The sequence below is a fragment of the Solanum verrucosum genome, unplaced genomic scaffold (genome assembly GCF_900185275.1).
Source record: "Solanum verrucosum unplaced genomic scaffold, falcon-dt-bn FXZP01000060.1, whole genome shotgun sequence".
Taxonomy (NCBI): domain Eukaryota; kingdom Viridiplantae; phylum Streptophyta; class Magnoliopsida; order Solanales; family Solanaceae; genus Solanum; species Solanum verrucosum.
In genome coordinates, this window is record NW_026020129.1 from 7,225,594 (window position 1) to 7,242,774 (window position 17,181).

General features: G+C 33.8%; 2 protein-coding genes across 2 annotated transcripts; one reads left to right on the plus strand and one right to left on the minus strand.

Annotated features, from left to right (window-relative positions):
- Positions 1 to 3,778: 3,778 nt before the first annotated feature.
- LOC125826510 (U4/U6 small nuclear ribonucleoprotein Prp31 homolog) lies at positions 3,779 to 8,185 on the minus strand. The gene is made up of 8 exons (XM_049505858.1): positions 8,081 to 8,185; positions 7,928 to 7,993; positions 7,230 to 7,361; positions 5,675 to 6,567; positions 5,497 to 5,567; positions 5,001 to 5,103; positions 4,816 to 4,891; positions 3,779 to 4,126 (listed from the first exon to the last, which is right to left on the minus strand). Exons 1-8 carry the CDS (start codon positions 8,081 to 8,083, stop codon positions 4,019 to 4,021), a joined length of 1,452 nt encoding a protein of 483 aa, XP_049361815.1. The 5' UTR covers positions 8,084 to 8,185; the 3' UTR covers positions 3,779 to 4,018.
- A 4,994-nt stretch (positions 8,186 to 13,179) lies between these two features.
- Positions 13,180 to 16,729, plus strand: LOC125826653 (uncharacterized). Its single transcript, XM_049506013.1, is given in 5 exon segments — positions 13,180 to 13,494; positions 14,155 to 14,299; positions 14,367 to 15,020; positions 15,022 to 15,430; positions 16,208 to 16,729. Coding segments are annotated over 5 exon segments (1,647 nt in total). The 5' UTR covers positions 13,180 to 13,199; the 3' UTR covers positions 16,352 to 16,729.
- The last annotated feature ends 452 nt before the right edge of the window (positions 16,730 to 17,181 follow it).

Genomic DNA, 17,181 nt, shown 5'->3' on the forward strand with positions numbered 1-17,181 from the left:
CAGTTCAAGCGTTTAAAATGAAATTTATTGGAAAGTTTAAAGGTTGTGTATGTACATATTATGTGGCCTAATTACTAACTCATATTTAGTATCATGTAAGATTCGTTAAAAATGAAGCACTTTCAATCATGATCTTTTTTCATTTCAAGAGCTTCAATTCGAGACATCTGTTAATTTTATGACTATAATTATTCACTCTTAGCATATAATTTCCCCCCAACAACCTTCTAGTTTGCCACAAGACGTATTGACCAACTTAAGAAAACTAGCCATGGTAATGAATTGGACCACCCCTTATAGTACTAGACTACTAGGGGAGAAATACTATTTTTGCGTGCCTTACAAGGAGTAAAATTAGCGTGCTCTTTACATTTACTTGCTTCACACACTCTCTCTCTCCCTTCCTGTTCCAATCGTCTCGTATTTGCTCTTGATTATAACGGAGATTCAACATTTAGAGGGTCCAAATTCACCTCTCAATGTTTAATTTGACTATGTCATTTTGAATTACGCTTCACGTTGGAACTCTATTAAGGTCAAGTAAGACGATTTGCTAATGGTAATGATATGAATGACCTTAAAATATAACGAAAGATAAACTTAAAATATTTCATATAACAGAGGTTGGTTCAATACTAGGTAACCATACTGACTAACAAACCATTAGTCTAAACAGACACCACATAGAAATGAAAAGAGTGGCAATGGTTTTAATTATTGTTCATTTTAAGCATGCAGTGCCCGTGCCCGTCCTATTCAAGGTCTCTTTTTATGTTAAAAAAAAAGAATATTTACACCTTCATTGAGACCCAATATTACAAAGTTTTAATCCCTCAAACGGCTAACTCCTTCATTCTTTTTGGAACAGAGGATGCGACCATTCTAATAAAGGAAATTTTGAAAAATAAACATACGGTCGAACATAAATATTATGTGACATAACTCTTCGGGGTGGCCAGTGGTTTGGGCTTGAGACTTTCATGTTGGAGGTCTCAAGTTTGAAACCCCTTGTCAGCGAAAGAAATGGATTTTACCTTCTGAGTCGAACTCGTCGCACCGAGCTTGTCTAGTGCGGGTTACTTCTCCTATGTGGTTTGCGAGTTGAGCGGAGATTTTACCCTGTGCGCACCCAAATGATAGCAACTGGCGGTTTCCCTTGTCATAAAAAATAATAATATTATGTGACATAACCTAATATGCAATATTATAAGTACTACTGCATCTGTCCCAATTATTGTGACTTATTTTCTTTTTTAGTCAGTCCAAAAAAGAATGACACATTTCTATATTAAGCAACAATTTAACTATAAAATGTTTATTTTACCCTTAATGAAATGATTTACAGCCACACAAATTTCTATCATTTATTTTGGACCACAAGTTTTAAAAATCTTTATTTCTTTCTTAAACTATGTGGTGAGTCAAACTACCTCACATAAAATGAAACGAAAGGAGTAATTTATATTAGATTATGTGGCATAAATGTTTGGGAAAAGGCTCAAATATGCCATCGAACTTTCAGAAAAGGCTCATTTATGTCATCCGTTAAAAGTTTGGCTCATCTATGTCATTACCGTTTAAGAAAAGGCGAATTCATGCCATTATTTTTAACGGTGGTTTTGCAAAACCATTTTTTACACGTGGCCAATTATAATTCAGCCACATCATTATTATTTTTATAATAAAAAATTAAAATTCTGAACAAACATTGAATTAAAATAACACACTCAAGTAAAGACCCACCCAAATTTTAAAAACTCCCTATAACCCATTAGTAACCCAATTTTTCAATCCAAAAAGCCCTAAGATCCTTCTCAACCCTATTTCACTTCTTGGGCGATTGGATGAGTTCTAACACATTCCCTAACCCCAAACTTAATTCTTCCATTATCATCCCTTTCTCCCTTTGCCTAAGCTTGTGATTAGTATGACAATAATAATTATGATTAGAGTTTAAATGGTACTTAGATCCCTTAATCCTCATTAGATAACCCATTTTTTTCCATAAACAACGCCTTCTTATTCTTGGTGATGATAATCCAGTCACGTGACTCACGTGCCCCTTACTCTTCGTCCTTTTTACCGTTAATCCCCGTACTTCCGGTGGCCGGTAAGTTCTGATCAACGGTCATTTTATTCCGGCAAAGAATGGGTGACGTTTAATATCCGTTGCAGCCCTGGTGCATCCTAGCCTCCTCCTTGGATCCTTAACTAATAATGGAAGAATTAAGTTTGAGGGTTAGGGAATGTGTTAGAACTCATCCAATCGCCCAAGAAGTGAAAGAGGGTCGAGAAGGATTTTAGGGCCTTTTGGATTGAAAAATTGGGTTACTGATGGGTTATATGGATTTTTTAAAATTTGGGTGGGTCTTTACTTGGGTGAATTATTTTAATTCAATGTTTGTTCAAAATTTTAATTTTTTATTATAAAAATAATAATGACGTGGTCGAATTATAATTGGCCACGTATAAAAAATGATTTTGCAAAACCACCGTTAAAAAATAATAGCATGAATAAGCCTTTTCTTAAACGATAATGGTATAGATGAGCAAAACTTTTAACGGATAATATAAATGAGTCTTTTCTAAAAGTTTAATGACATATTTAAGCCTTTTCCCTAAATATTTTTTCCTCGTAGACTGGAGCATAATTTTACGTTAAAATAATCCCACATCCAAACACCTATTTTCTGGGGATGACAAAATTCAATCATTAAAGGACGAAAGAGTACAAGGCATACGTGTATGAGGTCCAAACAGATAATTTGCGTGTGCATATGATTAGTTTGAACTTTTATCATCAGTCATCACTCATCACCATTGTGTAAGTGCTTTTGGGTCCTATTACGACTCGAAATTCTATGTACTACATTGTTCTGGTGGGGAACTCCTCCTTTGATGCCCCTTATACACTTTTTCCTTGCACTTGGAGCCAAAAAAAAAGGCGAAAATTTTATAATTGACATTTATAGGATTAATAATTATAAATTATGATATTATTCTTCATCTTTTAAGTTTTAACAATAAATAATTACAGGTTATAACATTTTATTAAATTAAAAAACGTTAAATACCAATTTGTTAAAAAACAAAAATTTAAGTAACAGAAAATTTGAAAATATTAATGATAATAAATAGTAGACATAAAATTAAGAGAGATAACAAATTGGTATTTAACGTTTGTGTTACTTTCTTATTGTGGGTGGAAGATGTTGTCCATTTGGTTAGCAAATTACTTTCTTATCTTCATTTTAGCTTGGACTGAATTCTCTCCTCTTTATTTAACTAGGATGAGGAGAATCTCGATGTTGATCAGATGGAGACTTGGCAGACATTGAAGCACTTAATTATGATCATCTAGATAATGTTTCCAAGAGAGATGAAATATTCTTTTGTTATGTCTCTCTTAATTTTATGTCTACTATTAATTATCATTAATATTTTCATCAGTAAAATGTTATAACCTATAATTATTTAATGTTAAAACTTGAAAGATAAAGAATAATGTCATAACTTATAATTATTAGTCCTATAGATGTCAATTATAAAAATTTCATGTAATATAATTACAGTTGATTCTCTTTATTAATGTTATTTATCTTACCTATTAATTAAAATATAAATAGAAAATGATTTGTTGTAACTTACAATTAAAATATTAAAAGTAGTACTAATATTTAAAAAGTAGATCTAAAACATGTAATATTACCTCTTAAATAGATGTGTAAGGTGATTTTTCCAAAAAAATATAGTTACACTTGTTAGGATGAGGAACAAAGAGGTGCAACTTTTTCGATTTTTCAATTACTAGCCAAACATGACAATCATTTGGACACAAGAGTATTAGAAGTCTAGTTAACTTTGATGTACATATATGCTACGTCTGATGTATCAAACGATTAGCATAGTGTTTCTTCTATCAAAAACATGATCAAGAAAAACAAATGTTTGCATTTTACTAGAGTCTTACTGCACTGAATCGGGAAGAACCTGGACATTGGTGCCCACTAGGTCTGGTTCATGTTCTCTTAATCTTAGAAAACGTTCCAGTATCCGAGAAATAGGTGCTCTGGGTTCCACTGCCGAGCTGATTTGCAAGCGCCTGAGGATTTGATAGCTCGATTCCCTGACATTAACGTTAGCATCAGGATAACCAACACAAAAGACAGAAGTACTCAAAAGAAAAGGGGAGTTTGGGGGAGGGGTAGGCGAATAAAAGGATTGACTGAATTAGACCTATCCGACTTATCCCGGACGACAGTGAACCAAGACATGAAGAAGTGCAATGCAAAAGAAACACAATCTTAAGAAAATAACCAAATCAGAGAAACTGGCATTACAAGTGTAAAGGGGCAACCTTAAAATTTAAAAGTACATATGTAGACATGCTTATCCCCATCCACCTACATTAGATATTATTTGGCAAAAACTCAGTGGAACCACAAATTACATTGTGATTCCTGCTGCGCCTTCACGAAGATTTGGACTACGTAAATACTTTTTCCTTTAATAACAATGAAAAAAGTGTTCATGTCGTCCCAAATCATTTTGCTATTGCATAGCAAACATATTCCCGAAGAATTAAGAATTAGACTGTTGCCTAAACTGAGTACATAGTCCCGTTTGTTGTGAGGTGCCTCATACTTCTATACAGAATGGTGTTTCATAATGCGTCTTAAAACATGACATGAAACATAGGAGTGAACAACTCCGTCTTCTGACTCCACATGCATTACCTTAGAGAATCTCGTGTATGATAGTTGCGTGATAAGAATGAAACACCAATAAGTAATTAAACAACAAAAGAGAGCTTACTTGCACAGGAGTAAAGGCCAAACTTGAAGTCAAGCCTGATGTAGCACCACTGCTTCCATAACTCTTCTCCTTGAATCTGGAAAATTGTCAAGCAATAAGAAACAGTATGTGCAAAATTCACTGGTCATCAATGTTTCACAAGTGAGGCCCCTTTGCTGGGAAAAGAGAAGAGAAGAGAGACATACTTCTTTGCTACTTTGGCAGCAAGCTTGCTCTGACCAACTGATACACGCAATTTACCACTTCCAGCTTGACCAAGCATGCCATAGCCCTCTCCTAGTCCATCCCCTAGTTTCCAGGAAGATCAAATATGAAGTGAAGAACAACATCAGTCCTGATTTACACTTATAAAAGAAAATCTGAAAACAAAATCCTAAGAATCACAAAGAGTTGACCATCTCAGATTAGATTTGAGTTCTCTCATCTCACAAAATTGTGAATACTCGCAAGAAATTGTAACATGTACTAACAGACATTATATAGCTCATCATTTCACATGCATGAGTACTCGCATCAAAGATTTCATACAATATGTGTCAGCAAACAACATGGCCATCAATCAAGCATTTAATCCAAGTACAATTTTAACCAAACTTTTTCCATTTTCACTTTTTGCTCTTCTTTCTGGAACTACTATTTAATTTAGAAGGTGAGGGGTTGCATTGAGCTGGTTGGTATTACCTAAGGAGCTTTCTTCAGGTATTCCAAACTGCATCCTATTTGCTAGTTTCCGCATGTCTGTGATAGCATATCTGATGAAATACAACAAAAACATTTATGTAAATCAAAAAACATGTGCTTCACCATATATAACTCTGGAAACTGTAGTTCATATGAGATGAAGTGGAAACATCCATACCTTTCTTTCATCTTCCTCAGCCGACGGCCACCTCTCTTTTTCTTAGGCTCGGAATCAGGAACTGGAAGAGGCCTTGGCTGCTTTGCAGGAGGTGGCTCTTGCCACTTCTCTATCTTTTTACGAATCTCTTCCCTAAGAGATCTTCCAGTTTTTCCAACCGGGTCTCCATTGATCGAGTCAACACGTGCAGCTAAAGTAGATTTTGCTGCCAGCAGTCTACAGGCTCGCATCCTTAAGGAAGGAGGTGTACTCTGAAATAATTCTGTTTGCTCAATATAACCCACATGAAATTGGGATGTTGCTGTGGAGAACCCTGCTAAATTCTTCCTTTTGGCACCAAGAAGCTGGACATTACAAGCAGGCATTTTTGCCAACGATGAGAGACCACCAGCAGTACCCATAAGTTTTGCAGCAACTGCACTCCCAACTACAGCAGAAAGATTGGGAGCAATATACCCCATTCGACTCTCAACAAAATCAAGAACCTTTTTCTTTGCTGAATCAAGAGCAAGGGCTCTATCACATGCTTCCACCGTCTTCTGTAAAACATCTTCTGGCAATGGCTTGCCACTGGTAGTTGATGCCGTAACAGAGACAACCATGATAATAGCTGAGGGTAGGAGTCCTTCCAAGTCAACAAGAGTCAGATCTATTTCATTTCCAATTTTTTTAACAACCCGAGCATAATCAATCGGGTGATGAACAAGTGACTCTAACTCAGGAAATTTCAATCGATACTTGTCACGTATGAAGTTATGGATTATAACGATTTCATTCTCAATGTCAACTGATAAGGCATTACAGTCTACTATCAACTGATACTCTGGTTCATCTTCAAGAACAACACCTTTATTCGTGACATCAGACTCCTTCTCAAGTGCATCTTCAACTTTCTGCAGCATTAATAGCATATCACCATTTGAAATTACTCCTAGCACCGTAGGAAAAGCGGATAGTTTGAAGATAAGAATAAGAGGACAACAGAAAATAAAAGGCTCTAAATTTCAAACTAACACATAGGATATTTAACCTCTAATTTCAACCCATGTGTGAAAAAGGAAGCTACAGGGATTATTTCACTTACCCATCCATGTTGACATGATATAAGAAGAAGTGACGCATGATGAAAGAGAAAAGGTAATAGGAAATATTTTTTTTGATAACCGAGAAATCCGTTGTGACCCGCCCTTTTGGACCAATCACAGCCTTCTAAACTCGGTGGATAATGGGCCCGCCCCTCTACCCTTCTCCACTTAAATACCGGGCTTCGCTTTGCATGGTGTGGGGCTTGAACCTGCGACCTAAGCCACAAATCCTTCACCTTTTGCCACTTGAGCTAGGTCTTGGGGGCAAAAGGTAACAGGAATTAAAAATATACCAATCTAGACTTCAGAGATAAAAAGCATACAAGACCTTTGAATTCAAACCGAGAAGAAGGCAGCATCAATAGTTAGACAACAAAATATAATGTAAAAATACTTGTGGGCAGTCCACATTGTTTATAAGTATATCGGGGACATGATGTGATGATATTAAAGATAAGGTTGGTATAAACCTGCATTATGTCAATGTACCGACGTGATTTTTGTAGCTTGGAAACATTATCCAGATCATCATAATTAAGTGCTTCAATGTCTGCCAAGTCTCCATCTTCCTCCATCTGATCAACATCAAGATTCTCCTCGTCCTAATTAAATAAAGAGGAGAAAATTCAGTCCAAGTTAAATGAAGATAAGAAAGGAATTTGATAACCAAATGGACAACATCTTCCACCCACAATCTTCTCCCAACCCTAAACATAGAAAAACACAAAGGAAAATAGAAAATGAAGAAACGGAGATTACTAACACCTTGTTTGGATGGTTGCACCCGTTGTATTGTTTTGTTAGTTTAAATACAATGTTTTTTTTTATTATTGTATCTTGTCGTTTAAATCCATCTTTAGGTAACAACGAAAAGTCACATTTTGGTGTAATGATCGATTTTGTTTGATCGAATCGTTGCCTTAATATTTTCTTCTCATCTTGTCTTTACTTGTTATTTAATTATCCTATTTATTTGTTGATGTCTGACGTTACATAAATACGGAGAAGACACGACCTATCAAACTGTTGTATTCATTAAAACAATACAGTACAGTACAGTACGATATAAACATAATACAATACAATACAATACATAATAAAACAATACGTAACAACCATCCAAACAGGGTGTAATGAGCGGGAAAAAAAGTGAAAGAGATATACTCACAATAACATCAGCTTCATTATCGGACAACTCGTCCAGATCTGCCAGGAAAGAATCAGCAAGAGTTGCCTGAAACCAGGTAAAATCTATTAAAACCCTAAATCAATAATCAATACAAATATCCAAAACATGAAAATTGGGAAATTGGCTAATTACCATTATTCCTGCACAAAAACTCCAACAGACCAGTTGATGATTTTGCTGCAAACACTAATCTGCTGAGAAAATAACAGGAAGGGAGTACAAAAACGGAGTTTGTAAACTACAAGCAGAAGCAGAGAACAAAAATAATTAACTTTACTGACAATAGAAAAATAGGAAATTCGGACTCTGAAAGAACCGACTCTAATTAATGGGCTGGGTCCACTTATTGAAGCCCTGATAGATGTGCTAACCAGGCCCATGCTTGAAGGCCGCTATTTAAGATGTAATCAAAATTTTAGGGAAAGTTGTATAAAATAACAAACTATTAATTCAAATTAAATGTTATAACCACAGTTTAATTTAATTGTAACCCGTAGCAAATAGTTGTCATTCGCCTCTCTCCCTAGATTTTTCGCTCGCCACTCTCACCAGTCTCTCCCTCGCCTCTCTCGCTTTTATACAAACACAAATGTATAAAATGTGTTTGTGTTTGTATAAAGCGAGAGAAAACTGTATATACATATATTTTTATCATATACACTTATAATTATATAAATACAAATCCTCCTCTGCCCAGTTCTCTTTTGCCTTTCTCTCTTTCTCGCTTTATACAAACACAGATTATACAAATTACAATGTATAATTTGTGTTGTATAAAGCGAGAGAGAGATATTTGATATGCAAATGTTTTATTTCGATTCAATTGTATACAAATTCAAATTTTAAGCAAATATACAAACACATAAAATTGAATTGAGAGGCTACCAGCGATTTATACAAACGAAAGTCTGCCAACGATTTATACAAATGTACTGCCAGCGAAATTATACAAATCTGAAGCTCCTGTCAGCGAATTATACAATCTGATGCTCCATAGCAAACATAAAGTTTGTTATGGAGCGCAATTATACAAACTATAGTTATAATATACAAATATGATTTTCATGTTTGTTATATGTGAAAGTTGCTCAAAATTTCAAAATGTTTAACCATTTAGAGTTTATTTATATTTATTTGTCATATATGAAACTTTCTCCATTTGATGTCGGGTATTCATATTGGACCCCGACTATTTCAAATTCATGTCAGATGGGGACCCACTAGGGAGGTAGCGTTTTCTATCAAGGATTTTTCCATATTTAGGGCTTGAACTTGAGACTCTAGTTAAAAGGAAGCAGCCCTGATTATCCATTGCACAACATCCTTTAATTATATTTTAGAATTGAGATTTCAAGTCCCCGAAGTTTTCAAATTAGGCTTGATTAAAGGGAATGAAGAGTCAAAGCTAATAATGAATAAATTAAGGCAAATAATGATTTGTTATTAAAGGATTAAGGATGATTAATCCTTTCCTCAACACAAAAGACATAGATAATTATAACTATGAAAATGTACTTTCATTCAAGGTGTTGATCTCTACCTGAAGAGTTTTCATTAGCGTGTTGTTGGTAAGAAGGAAATTATTTTTCAAAAAATAAGTAAAAAATATATAATTATTTTATGATATTTGATACATAAGCTGAAGAAATATTTTTAAACCATATATTTATAATTTAGATAAGTTATACGGTAAATGGTAATGGTGGAGATGTGATAGGTATACGCAGGGTGTTAAAAGAATATGAAAAACCGATAGAACCTAATCAAACCGAACCGATTTATGTTAATTTTTCAATAAAAATGTGGACTTTTAATTAAGTGTATAACCGTCCAGAATAATTGAGAAGGTCTTTTTAATTTATGAAAAATCCCAAACTGAACCGAATAATCTTACATGAATGTAAATATATTCTATATATTAACAATATGTTAAAATTAATATATAAATATATTTTATAATATTTTTCAAATATAAATATAGGACAAATTACAGAAATCACATATATTTTAAGGCAAAATTATAATTTATCCCTGAAAAGTTTATAATTACAGAAATCCTTCATTTTCGCGCATAAGATTAGTGTATCAGCGGTTATATTATTGTATCTCGCGCATCAGATTAGTGTATCAGCGCTTATATTATTGTATCTCGCGCATCAGATTAATGTATCAGCGCTTATATTATTGTATCTCGCGCATCATATTAATGTATCAGCGCTTATATTATTGTATCTCGCGCATGTATCAACATTTATATAGCTCTGATACATTAATCTGATGCGCGAGATACAATAATATAAGCGCTGATACATTAATCTGATGTGCGAGATACAATAATATTAGCGCTGATACATTAATCTGATGCGCGAAAATGAGGCATTTTGGAAATTTGTAAAACTTATAGGTGATAATGGTAATAAGTAAACTAAAAGGTGAGTTTTTTGTAATTTTTCCAATAAATATAACCTAGGTCCTAGCTAGGCCTCTGGTGACTATACGACTTTGGGTTTTTGCTCATCAATTATCCTTTACCTGATTAGGTTTAAAATCAAAAGATATCGTAGTAAATACTCTATCAAACAATACAACAAAATCTATGCAAACACTCCTATTAAATGTTTAAGATCAAACAATACGGCAACAAGGTTTTAAGTTCTTGTCTTCTTGGTGAAGAATTAAAGTGTTTTTGCAAGAACATATTTGCGAAAGAAATATCTTCATAGTAGTATATTTTGAGGTGATATTTTAAAAACGAAAATTAACCGAATCATACCGATACCGAAGAAAAGCCGATATGATTGAGATGATTTAAAAAATCTAATTTTGATTATGTACTATAAAATATCCAAAAATTAAGATGGTGTAATTTTAAAAAAATAACCGATAAAACATACCATTGAACACTCCTAGGTATGTGGGAAGCTGGGAGGAGGGGTATATCATTATAGATTTTTTTTTTAAAAAAAATTATCATGAAAATTATTTTACAAAATATAATATTTTTCGAAAATCTTACACAATCAAACACAAGAAAAATTCATATTAAATCCAAGTGATATGTTTTTATTCTTTTATGTAATAAAGAAAAAAGACAATTGCCGCGTGGGAGGATATCTGTAATCCAATCATATGCTTAAATTAAAAAATAGCATACTTCCTTCACCTACAACTTTGACTACTAATAAATAAAAACAAGCTTTGGAAAAAAATTCATAATTGTTTTCTCCAATACACATCTCACACAAACTGAATGTTGCGAAGGCACGCAACTAAAGCTTGATACAATCTGTGTTATTTGAGAGGAGTCGTGATGTGATTGATAAAAGTGAAGATTTTTGAGCCGTGAAAATAATTTTTTATAAAAATATAAGATAAAATTGTGTATAATTTTTTTTATCATCTAACTAATCTCTAGATCAAGTTATGATTAAAGTATTAGAATAAAATATATTGTAACAACCAAATAGGAGTATCAATTTACATAGGGAATGCAAAAGAATAGTAAAGCATATGTATCAATCTAAGTTACGATGAGATAACTATTATTTCTCCACTTTTAATTAGGGAAAATTGTATGAAATAGTAAATTATTAATTTAAATTAAATGTTATAGTTATAGTTTATTTTATTTGTAATTCGCAGTAAATATCTCATTTTTTTGCCATCTGGTTCGGTATACAATTACTCATGCGATATACAAATGTATAAAATGCGTTTGTGTTTGTATAAAACGAGAGAAAAGTGTATATACAAATACAAATACATATATTTTCGTCCTATACACTTATAATTATACAAATACAGGTCTTATTATACAAATTATAATGTATAAATGAATTTAAACAAAACTGAACAATTTATATAAAATTAGATGTATTTAGCGAATTATACAAATAAAAGCTCCATAGCAAACATAAAATTTTCATGTTGAAAGCATTATTTCCAAAAATAAACCTTGCAATACTCAAATTTCAATTTAATCAAATTTTAATCTGAATAATAGGGACCAGACAGAAAAACTCAAAAGAAAAATATAGTTGGTAAGCAGTAATTTCATATATATATATTTGTCAAAAAAAAAACAATGTTGTTGACAAAGCTTTACAAAAACATGTAATGTCCTGTTTCCTGTCCGGCTCTGTTTGGCTATCAGAGTATTTTAATTATCAAACTACATTAATTAGAACACTCTTGAAATATTTGCATGTTAATTTAAAGATATTTCAAGTTAGCTAATAATTTTTGCTTCTAAAATTATAAACTCACAAACCTTTTTTTCTGTTAAACTTACAAAACATAATTTTGTATTTAACTCAACCAAATATTATCCAAACATGTACGTACATCTCAAAGTTCAAATTTCTTATTCCCATTGGAAAATATTTAATAATATAATTCCAAACACACAATAGTCCATTTAGCATTCAAAATCAGTCTTTTCAAACCTACGGTGGAAACACAAAAGTCCAGTGGGACCCTAAAAGAAGGAAAATCACAATTAAGGAGGTAGCAAAATCAAAACGACACGTTAGGAGCGTCATCTTCAAATGAGACTGATAATATATAATTTAAATTAATTGAAATTTTAGTGTGTTATTAAATATCAGATTTTGAAAATCTCAAAAACAAAAAACAAAAACAAAACGCCACGCATAAAGTACCATTTGGGTATAGAAGCAATGCTAGTATTTACTTTTTAGAAAATAATATTTTTTCTCTTCATTTTAAAAATAATATTCCATCATAAATAATTCAAATTCAATTTGAAGTTCATTTTAAAATTTAGAACACAGTTTATAACATATTTTTCACTCATTTTTTATTTTTAAAATTATCTTCAAATTTAAATATATTTACACACGAACATTATTTCAAATATTTTCAATAAAAAACATAACTTAACATAACACTTGCATCAACAATCTTCACCCATACTCGAAGTCCCTATTCTCACCGCCCACACCCCTACTTAACTCTTGACTTTCATAGTAATCTAAGATTATATACAAATAATTTTACTTATATAAATAACCCAAAAATAGATTTTTAAAAAAAAATTTATTATCGAAACACCCCTACTAATTAAAGAAAACCCACGGGTTTCCAGAATAATTACCCACAAATCCGCTTCTTCTCCTCTTCTCTTGTACCCATATAAAAGGCGCCATTTGCACCCCCACCCCCGTCGTTTAAAAACCCCTAAACCCTCAAATCTATCTTCACTCAAAGCTTCTTACATTGTCATGCGAAAATGATTTCTCGTGGATACGCAACGGACACTCAGTCGAAATCCTCCGATATCGCCGCCACCGTACTCGCCGCCTCGTCGCCGCTGCAGATCCTCGCTGCGTGCGACGCCATTGAGTCGTTTCTACACAAGCATACAGCTGAACAGACCCGATGGTTCTTCTCCATCACTTTCCCAACCTTAATTTGTAAAATTTTTGGCTTCGATGAATCTTCTTCTGCTTCAGCTGCTGTCAAGTCTATGTCTCCTTCTGGATGGATAGATATCGCCGCTTTATCCAATGATACTCAGCTCGCAGGTTTGCTTCTGAAACTCTGCGCGTTTTCATTTCTGAGCTGATTGCTTTGTATTTACTTCCGTTTTGTTAGATTAGACCTTACAAATAAGGTATAATTTCTTATAATCTCATGTGCTTTAGGATGCTCATTAACTGTTTATATATTTATCATCACATTGTCATGCATAGCAGTTAGAGTTCTTAGCTAATTAAGTTGTTTTTTAATGCCATTACTTGATGACTATCTAGACTACACATTTTTGAAAGCGAATTTATAAGCCGCCACATATTCTAGGATTTTCTTACAATATCCTTCGGTGTTGTGTGGCATTTTTATTTTATGTTTTATCTGCAAGTTGCTATAGTTTGCAGGTAGAATTTCAGCTAATAAATTGATCTTTTCTGCCATTATTTGGTGATTATCGTGAATTATTCATCTAGAAAGCTAATTCAAAAACCTCCACATCTTTTGGAATTTTTCAATTTTCTTGCGTATTGCAATGTTTTAGTCATTTTATTTTATGTTATTCCAATGTTCTGGTTTACAGGTTGATGTTCGCCTTATTATGTGAACTTATAATCCTTCATTGCTTCCAGAAAGTTCTTTTTTTTTTTTTACTATTTCTTATGTTTTGCAATGAATTATCTTTGTTTTTTGGTAACAAATTTTGTTGTTTACAGGTAGAATTTTCAGCTTATTATCGCCCACTGGTGTGTTACTATCTTCTATTGTAGCTGCAGATGGGCTGTCTCTGGTTAAATATGTATTTCCTGTAGAAAGGTTACCCAAATGGGTTCGTCCCCGCTGGCTGTATGGGCCTCGCTCGCTGTCTACTAAATGAGCCTTCACTGCCCGCCCGTCGGATCCTCAAAAAAAAGCTTTTCTGGGGACGCTCTTTGGTTTTGTGTGACTTGTGCCCGTTGTTCAAAAATAGGTTGAAGGAGGACTCAGTTAAGGGTTCTTCATTTCAGGTTCAGTTGAATGTGTTTGAATATTACATGTTCTGGTTTGTCTATTACCCTGTTTGTCGAGGTAACAGTGAGGGCCCTCAAACTGTAAGTGTTAGGAGAAGCAGAAGGTTTAGATTGGAGAATTGGACTTATTCGATTCCAGGTTTGTCAAGCACCAAACGCGGGATGGAGCAGAAGAATGAGGGCGATTTGTATATGCGTCTCTTGTATGCATATCTCCGTGCATATGTGCCTGTAGCTGATATGAAGGCACATCAACCATATAGGAGCTCACTGCTTCACTACTCTTTTTCCTATGGGACTCCAATTGTTGAAAAAGCAGAGTTCTTGGTTAGCACTCTCATACATTTTTGGTTAGTTGATAATGATTTCTCACCATTGCCTGTGAATTTGTGCAAATCATTTGGTGTGACATTCCCTTTTCGGTCAGTAGTGGGTGAGATTCCTCCTACTTCAGGATTAGGTGAAGTAGTAAATGTGTTTGTCAAATATCTGAATCTAAGTTCGATTGCATCAAGTGATAGAACTGACCAGGTTGACTACACTGAAAGTCCTAAGTGGAAAGTTGGGGGGACATAATGGTTCTCAGTCAAGAAATGCTGTTCCCGTCGTGGATTCTGGTAATTCTTGGAACTCGTGGATTCAGAGGCCATTGTACTGATTTATATTGAGGACATTCCTGTATTGTCCAATGGAAAGTTCTATTAAGAATGCATCTCAGGTGTTCACCTTGTGGGTTAGTTACCTGGAGCCCTGGTCTATTTCTATGGAAGAATTTGCAGAACTTAATGCGGATATGGGGAAGTCTAATAGAGGTACATTAAAGGAGGTTACCCCGTCAATGCCACATGGTTATACCTCTTCTTGGCAAGTTTTTGTATTAGCTAATTACTTATATTACAGCTCTTTGGTCATGCATTTTATTGGTTTTGCCCACAAGTTCCTTCACACAGATCCAAAAGTGATAGTCAAGATGGTTTCAAAGGTCTGTTCCATTTTCAAATCTTTCCTTTTGTTGGTTACTATTGTAGAGAAGCTTCTGGCGCATATTACTTAGGTGCTTGTTGCAATAATGAGTGGCTGAATGCATGACATGTACTGCCAGTTATGTGCATGGTCTTTGTTTGGCATGTCTGGTCATCAATTACCTTTATATGGCTACTTTTAACTTTCACTAGCTAAATGAGAACTGCTCCAGATAACACGAGTCTTGTGGTTTCAGTTTCAACAAATACTGTGGATTTTCATATTGGCAACTGTTGGTAATACTAATTACTTTTCTTTGTTCTTTGGAAGTGTTTTTGCGCTCTTTTGAAGAGTCTGATGTAATAACTCGCATGGTATTAGAGGACAGAGGACATTGGTCTTAGCTGCCTTGCCAAAAGTCAAAACCATGAATCATGGTACAATTGAACGTGGGATTGTAAGATCTAGTGGCACAGTAGCCTTGAGTTTGGCTGTCATCTCAATTTTGCTAATATTAGAAAGAAATTGTGAACAGACTGGAGCATCTCACCAGGAGCTGTTGATCAAAATATTTTGGACCAACTCCTGTAATTATGTGTCTCAGAGCATATGTTGTTAGTTTAGTGCACTTTGCTGCCCTGCCCTTTAGAGCATATGTTGTTACTCTCCAGCGTTCTTTAAAATCTGCATTGCATGTCTTTATCCTTATTGACTTTTAGATTAGTTAGGCATTCCACATGCTTTTATTTTACTATTGTTCTCCTTGTCCCTTTCTAAACTATGCTTTATTGTGCAGGTGATAACAATATTAACCTCATCTGCAGAACTGATGGACCTCATAAAAAATGTGGATATTGTATTCCATTCGAAACCAGCTGGATCATCTAAATCAATGCTTAATGCTTTGCATAAATATGTTCATGCTATTTGTGAGCAATAACAGGTACTCTAATAGCTCGTCTTACCAGTGCTTCCTTAATTCATTGTTAGCCGTTAGCACACTTCATTTTGATCTTTCCTCTTAGTGATTAAATGAAATGTACTCTCATTTTACCGTTAGAAATATCTTGTCAGCAAGCATCAAAAGTAAGTGAAGAAATGCTGACCTCTGTAATAGTAATAGTGGTTACAGTATGATACATGTAGATGATGTGTAGTTCCCTTAAAGTAATGAATGAAAATAGAAAAAAGATATGAATAACTTTATATTATTTTATCTTATGTGCCCAATCTTCACTTGCACATTTCAACCAACATCTCTGAGCCATTTGGAGAGATGAGGTTAGGGCTTGAAATTTGATTTCTGCTTTCATAAAGAGAAGAGTGATTTATGTGTATTGTGTTTACCATTATGAAACCTATCGTCTTCCTAAATTAGGTCATGTAGCTTTGGAATGGTCTTACTATATTATGAAATGTCCAAGTGTCTAATGAGCTTGCTTATGCGTAGGGCTCATCAGATTTTCAAGAAAGTATTAGCAACATTTGTGTAACCTTTCTAGTAGAGCCTTATTGCATGCATATCCATGCTAGCTCCAATAGTCATGAACTTATGTTAGGGGTGTGAATACCTTCACTTGGTATGAAGTAGTAGCAACAAATAATTATTCTTTATTTTCATGGAAATAAAAAAGCGGCAAATAACTTGTATCTAATATTGCTTTTATTTTAAATTTAAATCACTTTATGTTTTGTTTATATGTAATTTCCTATTTTATCCTGTTATAATTGAAAAATGAGATGTTTTATAACTTTGCAAAAATCTAAGAA